At 46.1% G+C, this 12,619-nt stretch overlaps 1 protein-coding gene across 2 annotated transcripts in view; it reads left to right on the top strand.

Annotated features, from left to right (window-relative positions):
• Positions 1 to 12,619, top strand: part of slc8a4a (solute carrier family 8 member 4a) — a 120,162-nt gene that overhangs the window by 95,199 nt on the left and 12,344 nt on the right. For both annotated transcript variants that reach the window (XM_061897891.1, XM_061897890.1), the window contains exon 8: positions 8,230 to 8,502. In XM_061897891.1, coding sequence (XP_061753875.1) covers positions 8,230 to 8,502 — 273 coding nt within the window. The remainder of the gene's footprint in view (positions 1 to 8,229; positions 8,503 to 12,619) is intronic.

Genomic DNA, 12,619 nt, shown 5'->3' with positions numbered 1-12,619 from the left:
CAGACCGTAAAAATATACAAAAGAAAATACAGCGCTTCAATTTTTCCATTAACATTTTGGTTTTATTTTTGCTCTCCTTGCCTTTTAAGACAAAAATAAAATGTTTCCTCTGCGTAGAAATTAGAAAATGTTTTTTGTCAACTACTATGTGAGGCTTGTTGTTTAGGTTGGCTTTTAATCAGTTCCTTTCAAGATTTTGCTAACTTTTTTGTGAATGTTGCAGCCTATTATGCATATTTTTGCAGATGCTTTTTCCACAAAGTGGTGATGGTTTGAAGATTTTTGATAACTGTATTTTAAGTGTTCTTTGTAACTGTGACGCTTTGTAACCTGTGGTCACATTAGTAATGTAATTGTTTTCAAGAACCATTATTTTTTTTGTTTCACAAACATTTTTGTTGGGAGTTGTTTCTCCATTTTATCACTAGAGGTCATTCCCAGCAGATTGAGTCGTTTTGTAAGGCAAGTTGTCCCGTTGTCATTTCTGTGTCTTTTACAGCAGTGGTTCTTAACCATAAAGGGCTGCCAAAAGAGAACTGTTTCTCAGCTGTGGTCCGTATGGGCCGCAACTGTACTCAGTTGTAATACACTTTTTCACCACTTGTGGCAGTAATGACAATATCAAACAAACAGAAGAAGTCTGGAGCTAAAGTCATAGAGAAGTTTCTTAAGCTTAAGTGGTGAAGTTGTATTTTCATTTTTATTTATTTATTTTTTATTGTTTAAATGACAGTTTAAAATCTACAGGCAGGACGGTGGTACAGGGTTTAATGAATGTGCCTCACACTACAAAGGTCCTGAGTAGTCCTGGGTTCAATCCCGGGCTCGGGATTTTTCTGTGTGGAGTTTGCATGTCCTCCCCGCGACTGCGTGGGTTCCCTCCGGGTACTCCGGCTTCCTCCCACCTCCAAAGACATGCACCTGGGGATAGGTTGATTGGCAACACTAAATTGTCCCTAGTGTGTGAATGTGAGTGTGAATGTCTGTCTATCTGTGTTGGCCCTGCGATGAGGTGGCGACTTGACCAGGGTGTACCCCGCCTTTTGCCCGAATGAAGCTGAGATAGGCTCCAGCACCCCACTCGACGCCAAAAGGGACAAGCGGTAGAAAATGGATGGATGGAGTTTAAGAAATATATTTTTTGTTAAAAAATAATTAGCACTGTGTAGTTGTATGTAAATGTATTTTTCATCAGTTTTTATGGGTGTCTTTTAAAGTGTATCTGATTTGTATTTATTTTTGTAATCAGCCTGACTTAAGCCTTGATCATGATAATTATAATTTAAAACATGCTTTCATAATATGATTGTGGGGAGGGGCGTGTTCCACGCGTCCCCTGCGGACGGGGTGTGTGCAGGGGCCGGCCATGAAGCAGCCAACAGGGACGCATGAAGACGCATGAGGACGCAGGAGAGAGGCACAGAGACGAACAAGGGACAGCTGAAAAGCTGGAAAGAAGGACAATTGTGTAAAGTAAAAGATGTATCAAATACTGTGTAGAACCTGTATCCTGAGCTGTGTGATACTGTGGTCAGAAGAAGCCGGGCGAGACGCAGGAAACTTCCACAACTGGCACCCAACTTAAGCGAACCACGACGATGTCCACCACATCACCCCTGGAGGCGCTCGGGCAAGTGCTGGCCGAGGTATCGGCAGCAAGCTGGCAACAGATGCAGCTAATCCAGCAGCTGATGGACAGATCCACGGTAGGAGCAGCAGCCAATATGCAGCGAATGGGGGAGGCAGAAGATCCCCACACGTTTCTGGACGTTTTCGAGGCCACAGCGACCTCATGCAGATGGCCGCGAGGAGAGTGGGGAGTGAAGCTGCTGCCGCTGCTGGTGGGGGAGGCGCAGCGGGCGGCGTTGAGTCTCCCGTCAGCCGCCCGGATGCAGTACGCAAACCTGCGCCACGCCATCCTGGATCGGGTCGGCAGCAGCCCGGAGGATCACAGAAGGAAGTTCCGGGCAATGAAGTTGGGCCAAGAGGACCGCCCTTTCGTCCTGGCGCAGCAGATGCGAGACGCGGCGGCCCGGTGGCTCCAGCCGAATGGGCGGGATCCCGGAGTGGTGGAGGGAATACTGCTGGAGCAGTTCGTCGACGCCCTTCCGCTCAAGACAGCCGCGTGGGTGAGGTGCCATCGCCCTGCCGACGTGAAAACAGCGGTGACACTGGTCGAGGACCAACTAGCGGTCCAGAGGGAAGCGACGACGAAAGCAGCCGAAAAGGCCCTCCCAGCACTTCGCCGACAACTCACGCCACCAGACGGGATGACACTGGAGCAGCGCCCTCACCTGGCCAGAGGACCGGGAAGCATGGAGCAGCGCCCTCACCTGGCCGGAGGACCGGGAAGCATGGAGCAGCGCCCTCACCTGGCCGGAGGACCTGGAAGCATGGAGCAGGTCCCCTCCTCGAACAATCAACACGCACACACGCACCCAGTCACACATACACCCACACACACATCCAACAAGGGGGGGTAACCGGGGATATAATCCGCTTTCTCCTTGTCAGTTTCAGGGTACCAACGCTGTCCAGAGAGAGCTTCCCTCACAGAGTGCACATCAGACACCCGGGCCGGTGTGCTGGGGTTGCGGTCAACCCGGTCACGTTCGCCGGAAGTGCTCCTTAATGGAGGTGGGGCATGTGATGCGGGTTGTCGGGGTCCCAGCACCCGCCCCCGATCCGGGGGAGACGTACTGTGTCCCAGTAAGAATACAAGGGAGTACTTACCGGGCGATGGCGAATTCGGGCTGTAAACAGACCATGATGCACCAACACCTGGTTCAACCCGGGGTGTTGAGGCAGGCGACACTGGGAAGAATTAGGTGTATTCATGGGGATGTGCACGAGTACCCGATTGTGCCAGTGGAAATTTGGTATGAAGGTCAAAAGCATAATGTTAAGGTTGCCGCAAGCGCGCACCTTACGCATCCCATAATTTTAGGAACAAATTGGCCGGGGTTTAACCAGTTAATGACACAATGTGTGGGGATGCGTTCACGGACTGTAGGACAGGGGAATATCCGTGCAGTACTCGCTGGCGACGCGGATTCATCCGGCACTGACAGGCGGGAACTGGCAGGGGCTTCGCGGGAGGCCCCACCGGCCCTCCGCTGGCAGTCCACGGAGGATTTTGAAACTTTGCGCGCGGCCTGGGACCAGGTGGTTTGCATAGACGGTCAGCTGGTGCGCCCGGGGAAAACGCAGGTATTCCCCCACTTTGTGATTATTAGGGATAGGTTATATAGAGTGAGCTGTGACACTCAAACAGGTGAGGAGTCCACCCAGTTGTTGGTGCAAAAACCCCGCCGGGAAATGGTTTTCCAGGCGGGGCACTACAATCCCCTCGCTGGCCACTTGGGGTACGAGAAAACACTCAATCGGGTCATGGTCCGTTTCTATTGGCCAGGCATCCGGGCAGACATACGCCGCTGGTGTGCTGCCTATCCGGATTGCCAGCTGGTAAACCCGGCGGCCGTCCCAAAGGCCCCTTAGCGCCCATTACCACTCATGGAGGTCCCGTTCGAAAGAATTGGGATGGACCTCATCGGACCATTTAACCCAAGCACACGGGGATATTGCTTTGTGTTAGTTCTGGTGGATTACGCAACGCGGTATCCCGAAGCAGTGCCGCTGCGCTCCATCTCTGCCAAGAGTGTGGCGCAAGCACTCTTCACGGTCATTTCCCGCGTCGGAATCCCGAAAGAGTTTTTGCCGGACCAAGGCACGTCCTTTATGTCACGCACGATAAAGGAACTGTACGGGTTATTGGGGATTAAAACGATCCGCACCAGTGTATACCACCCACAAACTGACGGGCTGGTGGAACGGTTTAATAAAACGCTGAAAACCATGATCCGTAAGTACACGCACGAGGACAAACCTAATTGGGATAAATGGCTGGATCCCCTAATGTCTGCGATGCGGGAGGCACCCCAGACCTCTACCAGTTTTGCACCATTCGAGTTGTTATACGGCAGGAACCCGCGCGGTGTATTGGACCTAATTAAAGAAAGCTGGGAGGAAGGTTCAAGCCGCGGTAAAAACGAAATACAATACGTTATGGACCTGCGAGCAAAACTCCACCAGGTGGGGCACTTGTCACGCGAAAATTTGCTCCGCGCCCAGCAACGGCAACAGTGTACGTACAACAAGGGAACCCAGCTGAGAACATTTTCACCAGGAGAAAAAATACTTGTACTACTCCCAACTTCCAGCTCAAAATTACTAGCAAAGTGGCAAGGACCCTTTGAGGTCACACGGCAAGTAGGTGATTTGGACTACGAGGTTCGGCGCTCGGACCGAGGTGGAGGCTTACAAATTTAACATGTAAACCTACTGAAAGCATGGAGGGAGGCCGAGCCTGTCTCCATGGTGACGGTAGTGAGAGAGGAGGAGGAGTTGGGGCCAGAGATCCCGCACTCTGCTTCTTCTTCTCCTCTTCCCTGTGATGACCAGCTCACATTGGCTCAAAGAGCGGAGGTTGCTGAGTTACAGCGGCGCTATGCAGATATGTTCTCCTCGCGGCCCGGGCGCACGGATCTCATCCAACATCATATTGAGACCAGCCCGGGGATTACGGTGCGGTCTCGGCCATACAGGCTTCCCGAGCACAAACGCAAAATAGTGCGGGACGAATTAAAAACCATGCTGGAGTTAGGAGTAATAGAAGAATCCCACAGTGCGTGGTGCAGCCCTATTGTTCTTGTAGGAAAGAAGGATGGGTCTGTGCGGTTCTGTGTGGATTACCGCAAGGTGAATGAGGTGTCACGTTTTGACGCGTACCCAATGCCTCGGGTCGACGAGCTTCTGGATCGGCTGGGCACTGCTCGTTTTTTCACGACACTGGATTTAACTAAGGGCTACTGGCAGATTCCCTTATCACCAGAGTCCCGGGAAAAATCGGCTTTCTCCACTCCGGAAGGTTTATACCAGTTCGTGACGCTCCCGTTCGGGTTGTTCGGTGCGCCTGCCACGTTCCAGCGCCTCATGGACCGTTTGCTGCGACCCCACGCGGCATACGCGGCTGCCTACCTGGATGATGTTATCATCCAGAGTAGCAGCTGGGAAGATCACCTGCGGCGGGTGGGGGCAATGCTTGAGTCCTTGAGGCGGGCGGGGCTCACCGCCAACCCGGCGAAGTGCGCGGTTGGCCGGAGGGAGGTACAGTATCTGGGGTACCACTTGGGGGGGGGGGGAGGCTGCAGCCACAGGTTGACAAGACGGCGGAAATTGCGGCCTGTCCACCCCCCAAGACTAAAAAAGAGGTGAGGCAGTTTTTGGGACTGGCGGGATACTACCGTCGATTTATTCCCCGGTTTGCGGACCTGACCAGCCCACTGACGGACCTCACCCGAAAGGGTGCTCCAGACCTTGTCCAGTGGACTGAGCGGTGCCAGCAGGTGTTTGAGGAGGTAAAGAAAGCACTCTGTGAGGAGCCGGTACTGCGCATGCCAAATTTTAACATTCCTTTCTGTCTGCAGGCGGACGCGTCGGGCCGGGGACTGGGGGCCGTTTTGACCCAGCGGGTGGAGGGCGTCGATCGCCCCATACTTTACATCAGCCGGAAATTGTCGGACCGGGAGGCGAGGTACAGTACGGTGGAGAGGGAGTGCCTCGCCATCCGGTGGGCAGTCGGGGCCCTCCGCTACTACCTGCTGGGACGGGCCTTCAGTCTCTGCTCAGATCACAAACCTCTCCAGTGGCTCCACCGTATGAACGACGCCAAAGCGCGGATCACCCGGTGGTATCTCGCATTACAACCCTACAACTTCCGGGTGGTCCACAGGCCGGGAGTGCAGATGGCCGTGGCCGACTTCCTCTCTCGCCCCGCTATTGGGGGGGGGTGAGGGGGAGTGGGCGCGGCCGGACGGGTGCCCGGCCTGTGTCTGGCGGTGGAGGCATGTGGAGAGGGGCGTGTTCCACGCGTCCCCTGCGGGCGGGGTGTGTGCAGAGGCCTGCCATGAAGTAGCCAACAGGTGAGTGGATACCTCAGCTGGAACGAGTTATCTAATCACCTGTTCCCTTTATTAGCAGCGCTGGAGACCATGAAGCGGGAGGGACGCATGAGGACGCAGGAGAGAGGCACAGAGACGAACAAGGGACAGCTGAAAAGCTGGAAAGACGGACAATTGTGTAAAGTAAAAGATGTATTAAATACTGTGTCAAACCTGTATCCTGAGCTGTGTGATACTGTGGTCAGAAGAAGCCGGGCGAGACGCAGGAAACTTCCACAATGATATAATAACATTTCAGTATATATTATATACTGTATGTATAAAAGGTAAATATTACGTAAATGTTATATTTTATATTGCTACTATGGTACATTTTTCATCTACTTTATACCCGCATTACCCTTTCCATCCTTTGTAACTGAGCCACTGTGTGGAAAAATGTTGCCTGTGGATCAATAAAGTTTGTCTAAGTCATTTGAAAAAGTTGTACACTTTAAGTAGGTTAGATATAAATGTTGAACATGCTTAAAATCAGGAATAAGATTACTAAATCAGGGCCCTGAAGTCATCAAAAGACCACATAAGCTTGACGTCAAGGTTTCATTGGCTGGGCATTTTTACACATGTGACTGTTGTGCGATCGTACCATTTTACCGGCCTGCTTTTATTTGAAGGCCAGCCTTCACCAGCTACATTCATATAGATAAAAATGTGTGAAGGAACCATTGGACTTTACAATTGTACACTGTTTTGCCAAGTAAACATTTCTGCAGCTGTGCGCTTAATTCTTGCAACTACACCCTCTCAAAAGCCGGAGAAGTTGATGAAAAATGAATGTGCCACATCCTTAAAAACTGAAGTGGCCAGCCCTGCCGTGCCTGCACAATTAATGGCTATTAAGTATATAAGACCAAGTTTGTGCTTTTTTTTTTTTTTGGGGATATATTTAACACGTTTTCCCAATTTTAGTTGAAACTAATTTGGTTTTAGAACATTTTCGATGTGCACTAGTGCACGTAACATCAGGGTTGAAAGATGACTTGCTCATCCGATGTGTCATTTTTTTGAACATGCTCTTCTAGCTATGTTCTTCTCTCCGGTTCACAGAGGTTTGTGTACAGAGTTTATAAATAGAAGCACACTTCCTGACATTATACAAGGCCCTCTCAGTGAATCCTACAGTCATACATTCTCCTGTACACAAGATGCAATACAGTAGTTTAACAGTTCAAATAAAAAAATAGGCAAAATGTTAGAAAACATTTTAATAATTAGCAATAAAATGGTAAATAGGTTATAACTTGTATTGTGCTTTTCTACCTTCAAGGTACTCAAAGCGCTTTGGCACTATTTCCATATTCACCCATTCACACACACATTCACACACTGATGGCAGGAGTTACCATGCAAGGCACTAACTGCGACCCATCAGGAGCAAGGGTGAAGTGTCTTGCTCAAGGACACACCGGACGTGACGAGTTATGTAGAAAATGGGGATTGAACCAAGGACCCTCAATTTGCTGGCATATATATATATATTAAAATAATAATGAATTGCATTTGTAATGCACTTTACATTTGTTAAAATCTCAAAGCGCTACAAAATAACAAATTTTAATCAAAAGTACAATATAGAATAGAACATTTTAATATAAATAAAAACATGAAAAACACTATTTAAAACATAGAAACAGAGAAAATAGAAATAGAAACATTAAAGCACTGAATAAAACAGATAGGCAAGCAGTGCATTTAAGACAGATAGATAGTACTTTATTGATTCCTTGAGGAGAATTCCTTCAGGAAAATTAAAATTCCAGCAGCAGTGTACAGAGTTGAGAAGAATTTAAAAAGTAAATAATGGGAGTATAAATGGAAACAAAATATAAAAATATTACAATAAAAATTAAAATAAAAATCTACAATGGGAATGAAAATATAACAGTAAAATAAGAATATAACAAGAGAAACTAGGCAGTAGTGACCATGTTATGAAAAAGTTAGTAAAAAATGTTATAAAAACAAGACGGCAGAGAAATTAGATAAAAGCTGTGCTAAAAAGGTGGGTTTTTAGTCCCTTCTTAACACGGTCAACCGACTGTTATGCTCTAAGATGGTCGGGGAGAGCATTATTGAGTTCAAGTGCGGTCCAGCAGAAAGCCCGGCGGCCTGTTAGTAGGTTTGTCCGATATTAGATGTCATTCACATAACATGAATAACTAGAAAGTGCTGTATGTGTTTTAATGGCAGCTTCCTCCGCCTTTTACAGGTGATGATGATGAGGAAGAGAGCGGCGAGGAGCGGCTGCCCTCCTGCTTTGACTACATAATGCACTTCCTGACAGTTTTCTGGAAAGTCCTATTTGCTTTTGTCCCGCCCACCGAGTACTGGAACGGCTGGGCCTGCTTCTTCGTCTCCATCTCCTTAATTGGCGTCCTGACAGCTGTAACCGGGGACCTGGCCTCTCATTTTGGGTGCACTGTTGGGCTGAAGGACTCGGTGACCGCCGTGGTGTTCGTGGCCCTGGGCACGTCTGTCCCAGGTGAGTGTCTACTGTTGTCACGTCTTAATTCTGTCAGCAGCCACAGGAGCAGCTGCTCGGGAGGAACGCTGTAACCTTTGCCTCGCTGTCTGTCTTAACAAGTTGTATCGCTGACAGTGCTGGCCCAGCTGCAATGTCTTAAATATTATCAAAAACACTTTTATTCTATATTAGCTTTACTGTACATATCACCTCTCCAGCCATTTTGAGGATGTTTTGTAAATCAATCTGTTATTCATTTATTTTTTAACACCACTCGTTTAGTTCATACGTGCAGTAGGAAGTGGACTCATGTGGACCCATTCGTCGCGGTTTACCTGACACATGAAAAGTGATGAATTGTGGGCGTGCACTTTCCATGTTAGCCACCAAACGGCAGTAGAGTGTAGCACGGCTTACGTGCTAACCACTAAAGCCAGCCTAAAGCCTATACATAATTAAGGCAAAGTTAAATTACCAATGATTGTATCAGACGCACACTAAGTGTGGTGAAATTATTCTCTGCATTTGACCCATCACCCTTAATTACCCCTTGGGAGGTGAGGGGAGCAGTGAGCAGCAGCGGTGGCCGGGAATAATCTTGGTGATTTAACCCCCAATTCCAACCCTTGATGCTGAGTGCCAAGCAGGGAGGTAATGGGTCCCATTTTTATAGTCTTTGGTATGACTCGGCCAGGGTTTGAACTCACAACCTACCGATCTGCGATGTACTGCAGGGATCAATACTGGACCAAAATTGTTTAACATATATACATACTGTATATATATATATATATATATATATATATATATATATATAGACATCAATAGAGTGAAGGAAATAAAATTTATTGGTGTTATAATAAACACAAGGTATTAAAACATTAAAAAAAGTATAACAAAGTAGCAATACATATTTCAAAAGTTAAAACTATGCTAAATATGTTCTTTACCGCATATCACTCCATATTCTCTTCTGCTCGCTCGTGTTACCTTACAGTACCTAAGTTATTGTGCAGAACGATGGGGAAAACATTATAAAAGTATACACCAGTCACTAGCTGTGCTATACATAAAACAATACTGTATTGGTACCAGGGGGAAGGAGACGGCAGGGAGGCAGGTGAACCATTTAGGCTTAGGCGTGTTTATCAAAATGAGAGTATGAAGGGTATAACTAGACTAAAGATCTGGCGTAAGACTGTGTGACGTATTTAACTGGAGAGTGTTACCGGCAAGTGTTGAAGGTGCGTCTTGTGAAGAGCGCGGAAGTCCAAAGTTGGCGAGGCTGGCTTGGAAGTTCGTGGGCAGGCGAGAGATCATGGGCAGGCGAGAGGTCGAGATCCGGGGAAGCAGCAATAGATCCAGGGGAAGCAAGACACACAGCTCGAGTCGAGGGAACAAAGGGATACTGCGGGGCCAGGGAAAAAGAACCAGAAGTTACATCCATCCATCCATTTCCTACCGCTTATTACCTTTGGGATCTCGGGGGGCACTGGTGCCTATCTCAGCTACAATTGGGCGGAAAGCGGGGTACACCCTGGACAAGTCGCCACCTCATCGCAGGGCAACCAGAAGTTCAAGTGATGAAAACATCAACAAGGGTCACAAACGCAGAGACAGAGCTAGAGACACTGTACCACACAGATGGCTAGGTTCTGGCAGTGGCACGCGCAGGTCTAAATAGTGTGCGGCGTTCTCATCAGCGTCAGGTGCGTTGATAGCTGATTTGGAACCACTGTGCTGGAGCGCGGCCACAGTTGGAGAGGAGCGCACAGGGGAGCGCGCCGCAGAAAGGAGTGCGAAAGGAAGCGCTCTGGTGAGCGCACTGAGGAGTGGAGCATGCAGGAGAGCGCGCCGAGGAATACGCCCCCACCGTGACAAATACATCATGTTAATTACAGAACACAATAACACTTTTTTATTAAAACAAGAATATTGAAATTCAATTATTTGGTGCATTTGTCATGCCTGTAAATCAGTTTTATGTTTAATCATGTTTATGTTTTGTTTTTGGACTCTTGTTTCCCGTTTTTGCACTTCCTTGTTTTATTTGTTCCATAGTTACTCATTAGTTTCCACCTGGTCTCCAAGTTAGCCCCTGTCCTCAGTCCCACACCTGTTAGTAATCATCATCACAGTCATTATTTATACCATTGTGTTTCTGTCCTCGTCCTGGGAACTTTGCTTGTGTACTTGCTTTACCTACCAGACTTTGTATCAAACCCTGATGACCACGCACCTACCTTGCCTTGCCACGTTGATTATCATTGATTTGACCACGCCACGTAAGATCTTGTTTATATTGATGCCTCTGTGCAAGTTTTTGGTTTGTTTTGTACCATTGATAGTATCTTTTGTTTATTTGTATGTAGTCATGCCATTGTGCTGTTTTGTTTGGAGTTTAGCATGGATTATTATCCGCCACAGAGCGCGCCCTTTGTTTTCCCTTTTTGTATTATAGTGTGATAATAAATTAATCATGTACTCACATTCACGCCTGGCTCGTTCCAAATTTCCTCTGCGTCGAAAAGCAAAACTAATCCAAGTCAAAGTCCTGACAGCATTTGCAAACAGCTAAAATTATGCACCAGCAAACTATAACATGCTACGAAGAATGAGGAGGAAAATAACCTTTAGGAAAAATGTAACTTAAAAGATTTGTATGCACGTAAACATTTAAGACCTTTAGTAAGGATATCAGTATGAGGAATTAAATTATGGAATTATTTAAGTAAATAAATCAAATATTGTACTGATATGATTCCGTTTGAGAAACTGTTCAAGCTGAAAGTGTTCACAAAATATAAGTTAGAATCTTGAACCTTCATAATAAATCAGGTACTGTATATTTATAATTTTTTGTGAATTGTATTATCATTATTATATATGTTGCATATAGTTATGTCAGATTTAATACAATTGTGTTATCTTGTTTCCATGTTCGAAATGAACATAAAAATAAATTACACTTGCATTCATTTAGTTGTTTCTCCCTGCTTTAGGCCACCCCTAAACACTGACACAACATTGGCACCTATTTCATTAGTTATGAATCGAAAAATGATGTTAACAGGTAAAATTCCCCAAAATAGACACAGCAGGGATTTTAGAGCTTTCATCCCGTTTTGGAGCGCCCAATTTTATTCTCAACATTTGCATCAGCCTGCGGATGTCTCCTACAGAAGACTAGAGGCAATTTCATATTGAGAAGTAAGGGCCTGATTTTCTAAAGGTTTGCATGTACTAAAACACCTGTAAACTTGATAGCACACTAAAAACTGATCCACTAAACGTGTGCAAGATGGATTGTGTGTTTAGTGAGCAGAATAAGACGTGCAATTCTTTTTGCATCTCTGTCTTTATCCAAATGCAGTATATATAGTATGTTGATCATCAAAATACCTACAATACTGTGAAGAGAAAATGCAAATAAAAATATTTAGCACGTGCAATGTGAATCATCAACACTCATCTTTGTTCTGCGAGCACTTTTTACGTATTATTTAACACGTGTCAGAAGGACGAGCAAACAGTTCAGCACACGGCTGCAGGATCGGTGCTCGCGCTGCACAGACAGACGAATAACCTCCATCCAACGTGTGGTTCAACATTTGACTCACAGAAATAAAGAATATTAGACATATCTTTTCAGGAATTTCCTTTTAGATTTGTATAGCTGCTGGACGACTTGGTCCAATGGTGTCTGCTGACCTGTTTTTTAAATATTGTTCATTTTTATTATTTGGGATATATATTACGTCTGCAACATGAAAAAACGTCTTTCATTGTGCATTTTCCTGCGTTTGATTCATTCCAGATGCACAATCGCGCTGGTGATGCAATTTACGCGAACACATACAAAGTTTGTTTTAAGTATTATAATGTAATAAGCTATATTTAGACTATATTGTGTCTGTATTTTCTTATATTTATGTTTGCTTATATTGTTAACCGTGTCAGTTTTCAAGTAATAATGGACAAAGCCGGGAAAAAATTGCAGTTAAGTTATCAAAATACCGTATTTTTTGGATTATAAGTCGCAGTTTTTTTCATAGTTTCACTGTACGACATAAACTCCGGAGCGACTTAAGTGTGAAACTATTAACACATTACCGTAAAATATTAAATAATATTT

This window comes from Nerophis ophidion, linkage group LG04, assembly GCF_033978795.1.
Source record: "Nerophis ophidion isolate RoL-2023_Sa linkage group LG04, RoL_Noph_v1.0, whole genome shotgun sequence".
NCBI lineage: Eukaryota > Metazoa > Chordata > Actinopteri > Syngnathiformes > Syngnathidae > Nerophis > Nerophis ophidion.
This window is presented reverse-complemented; position numbering and strand designations above follow the sequence as displayed.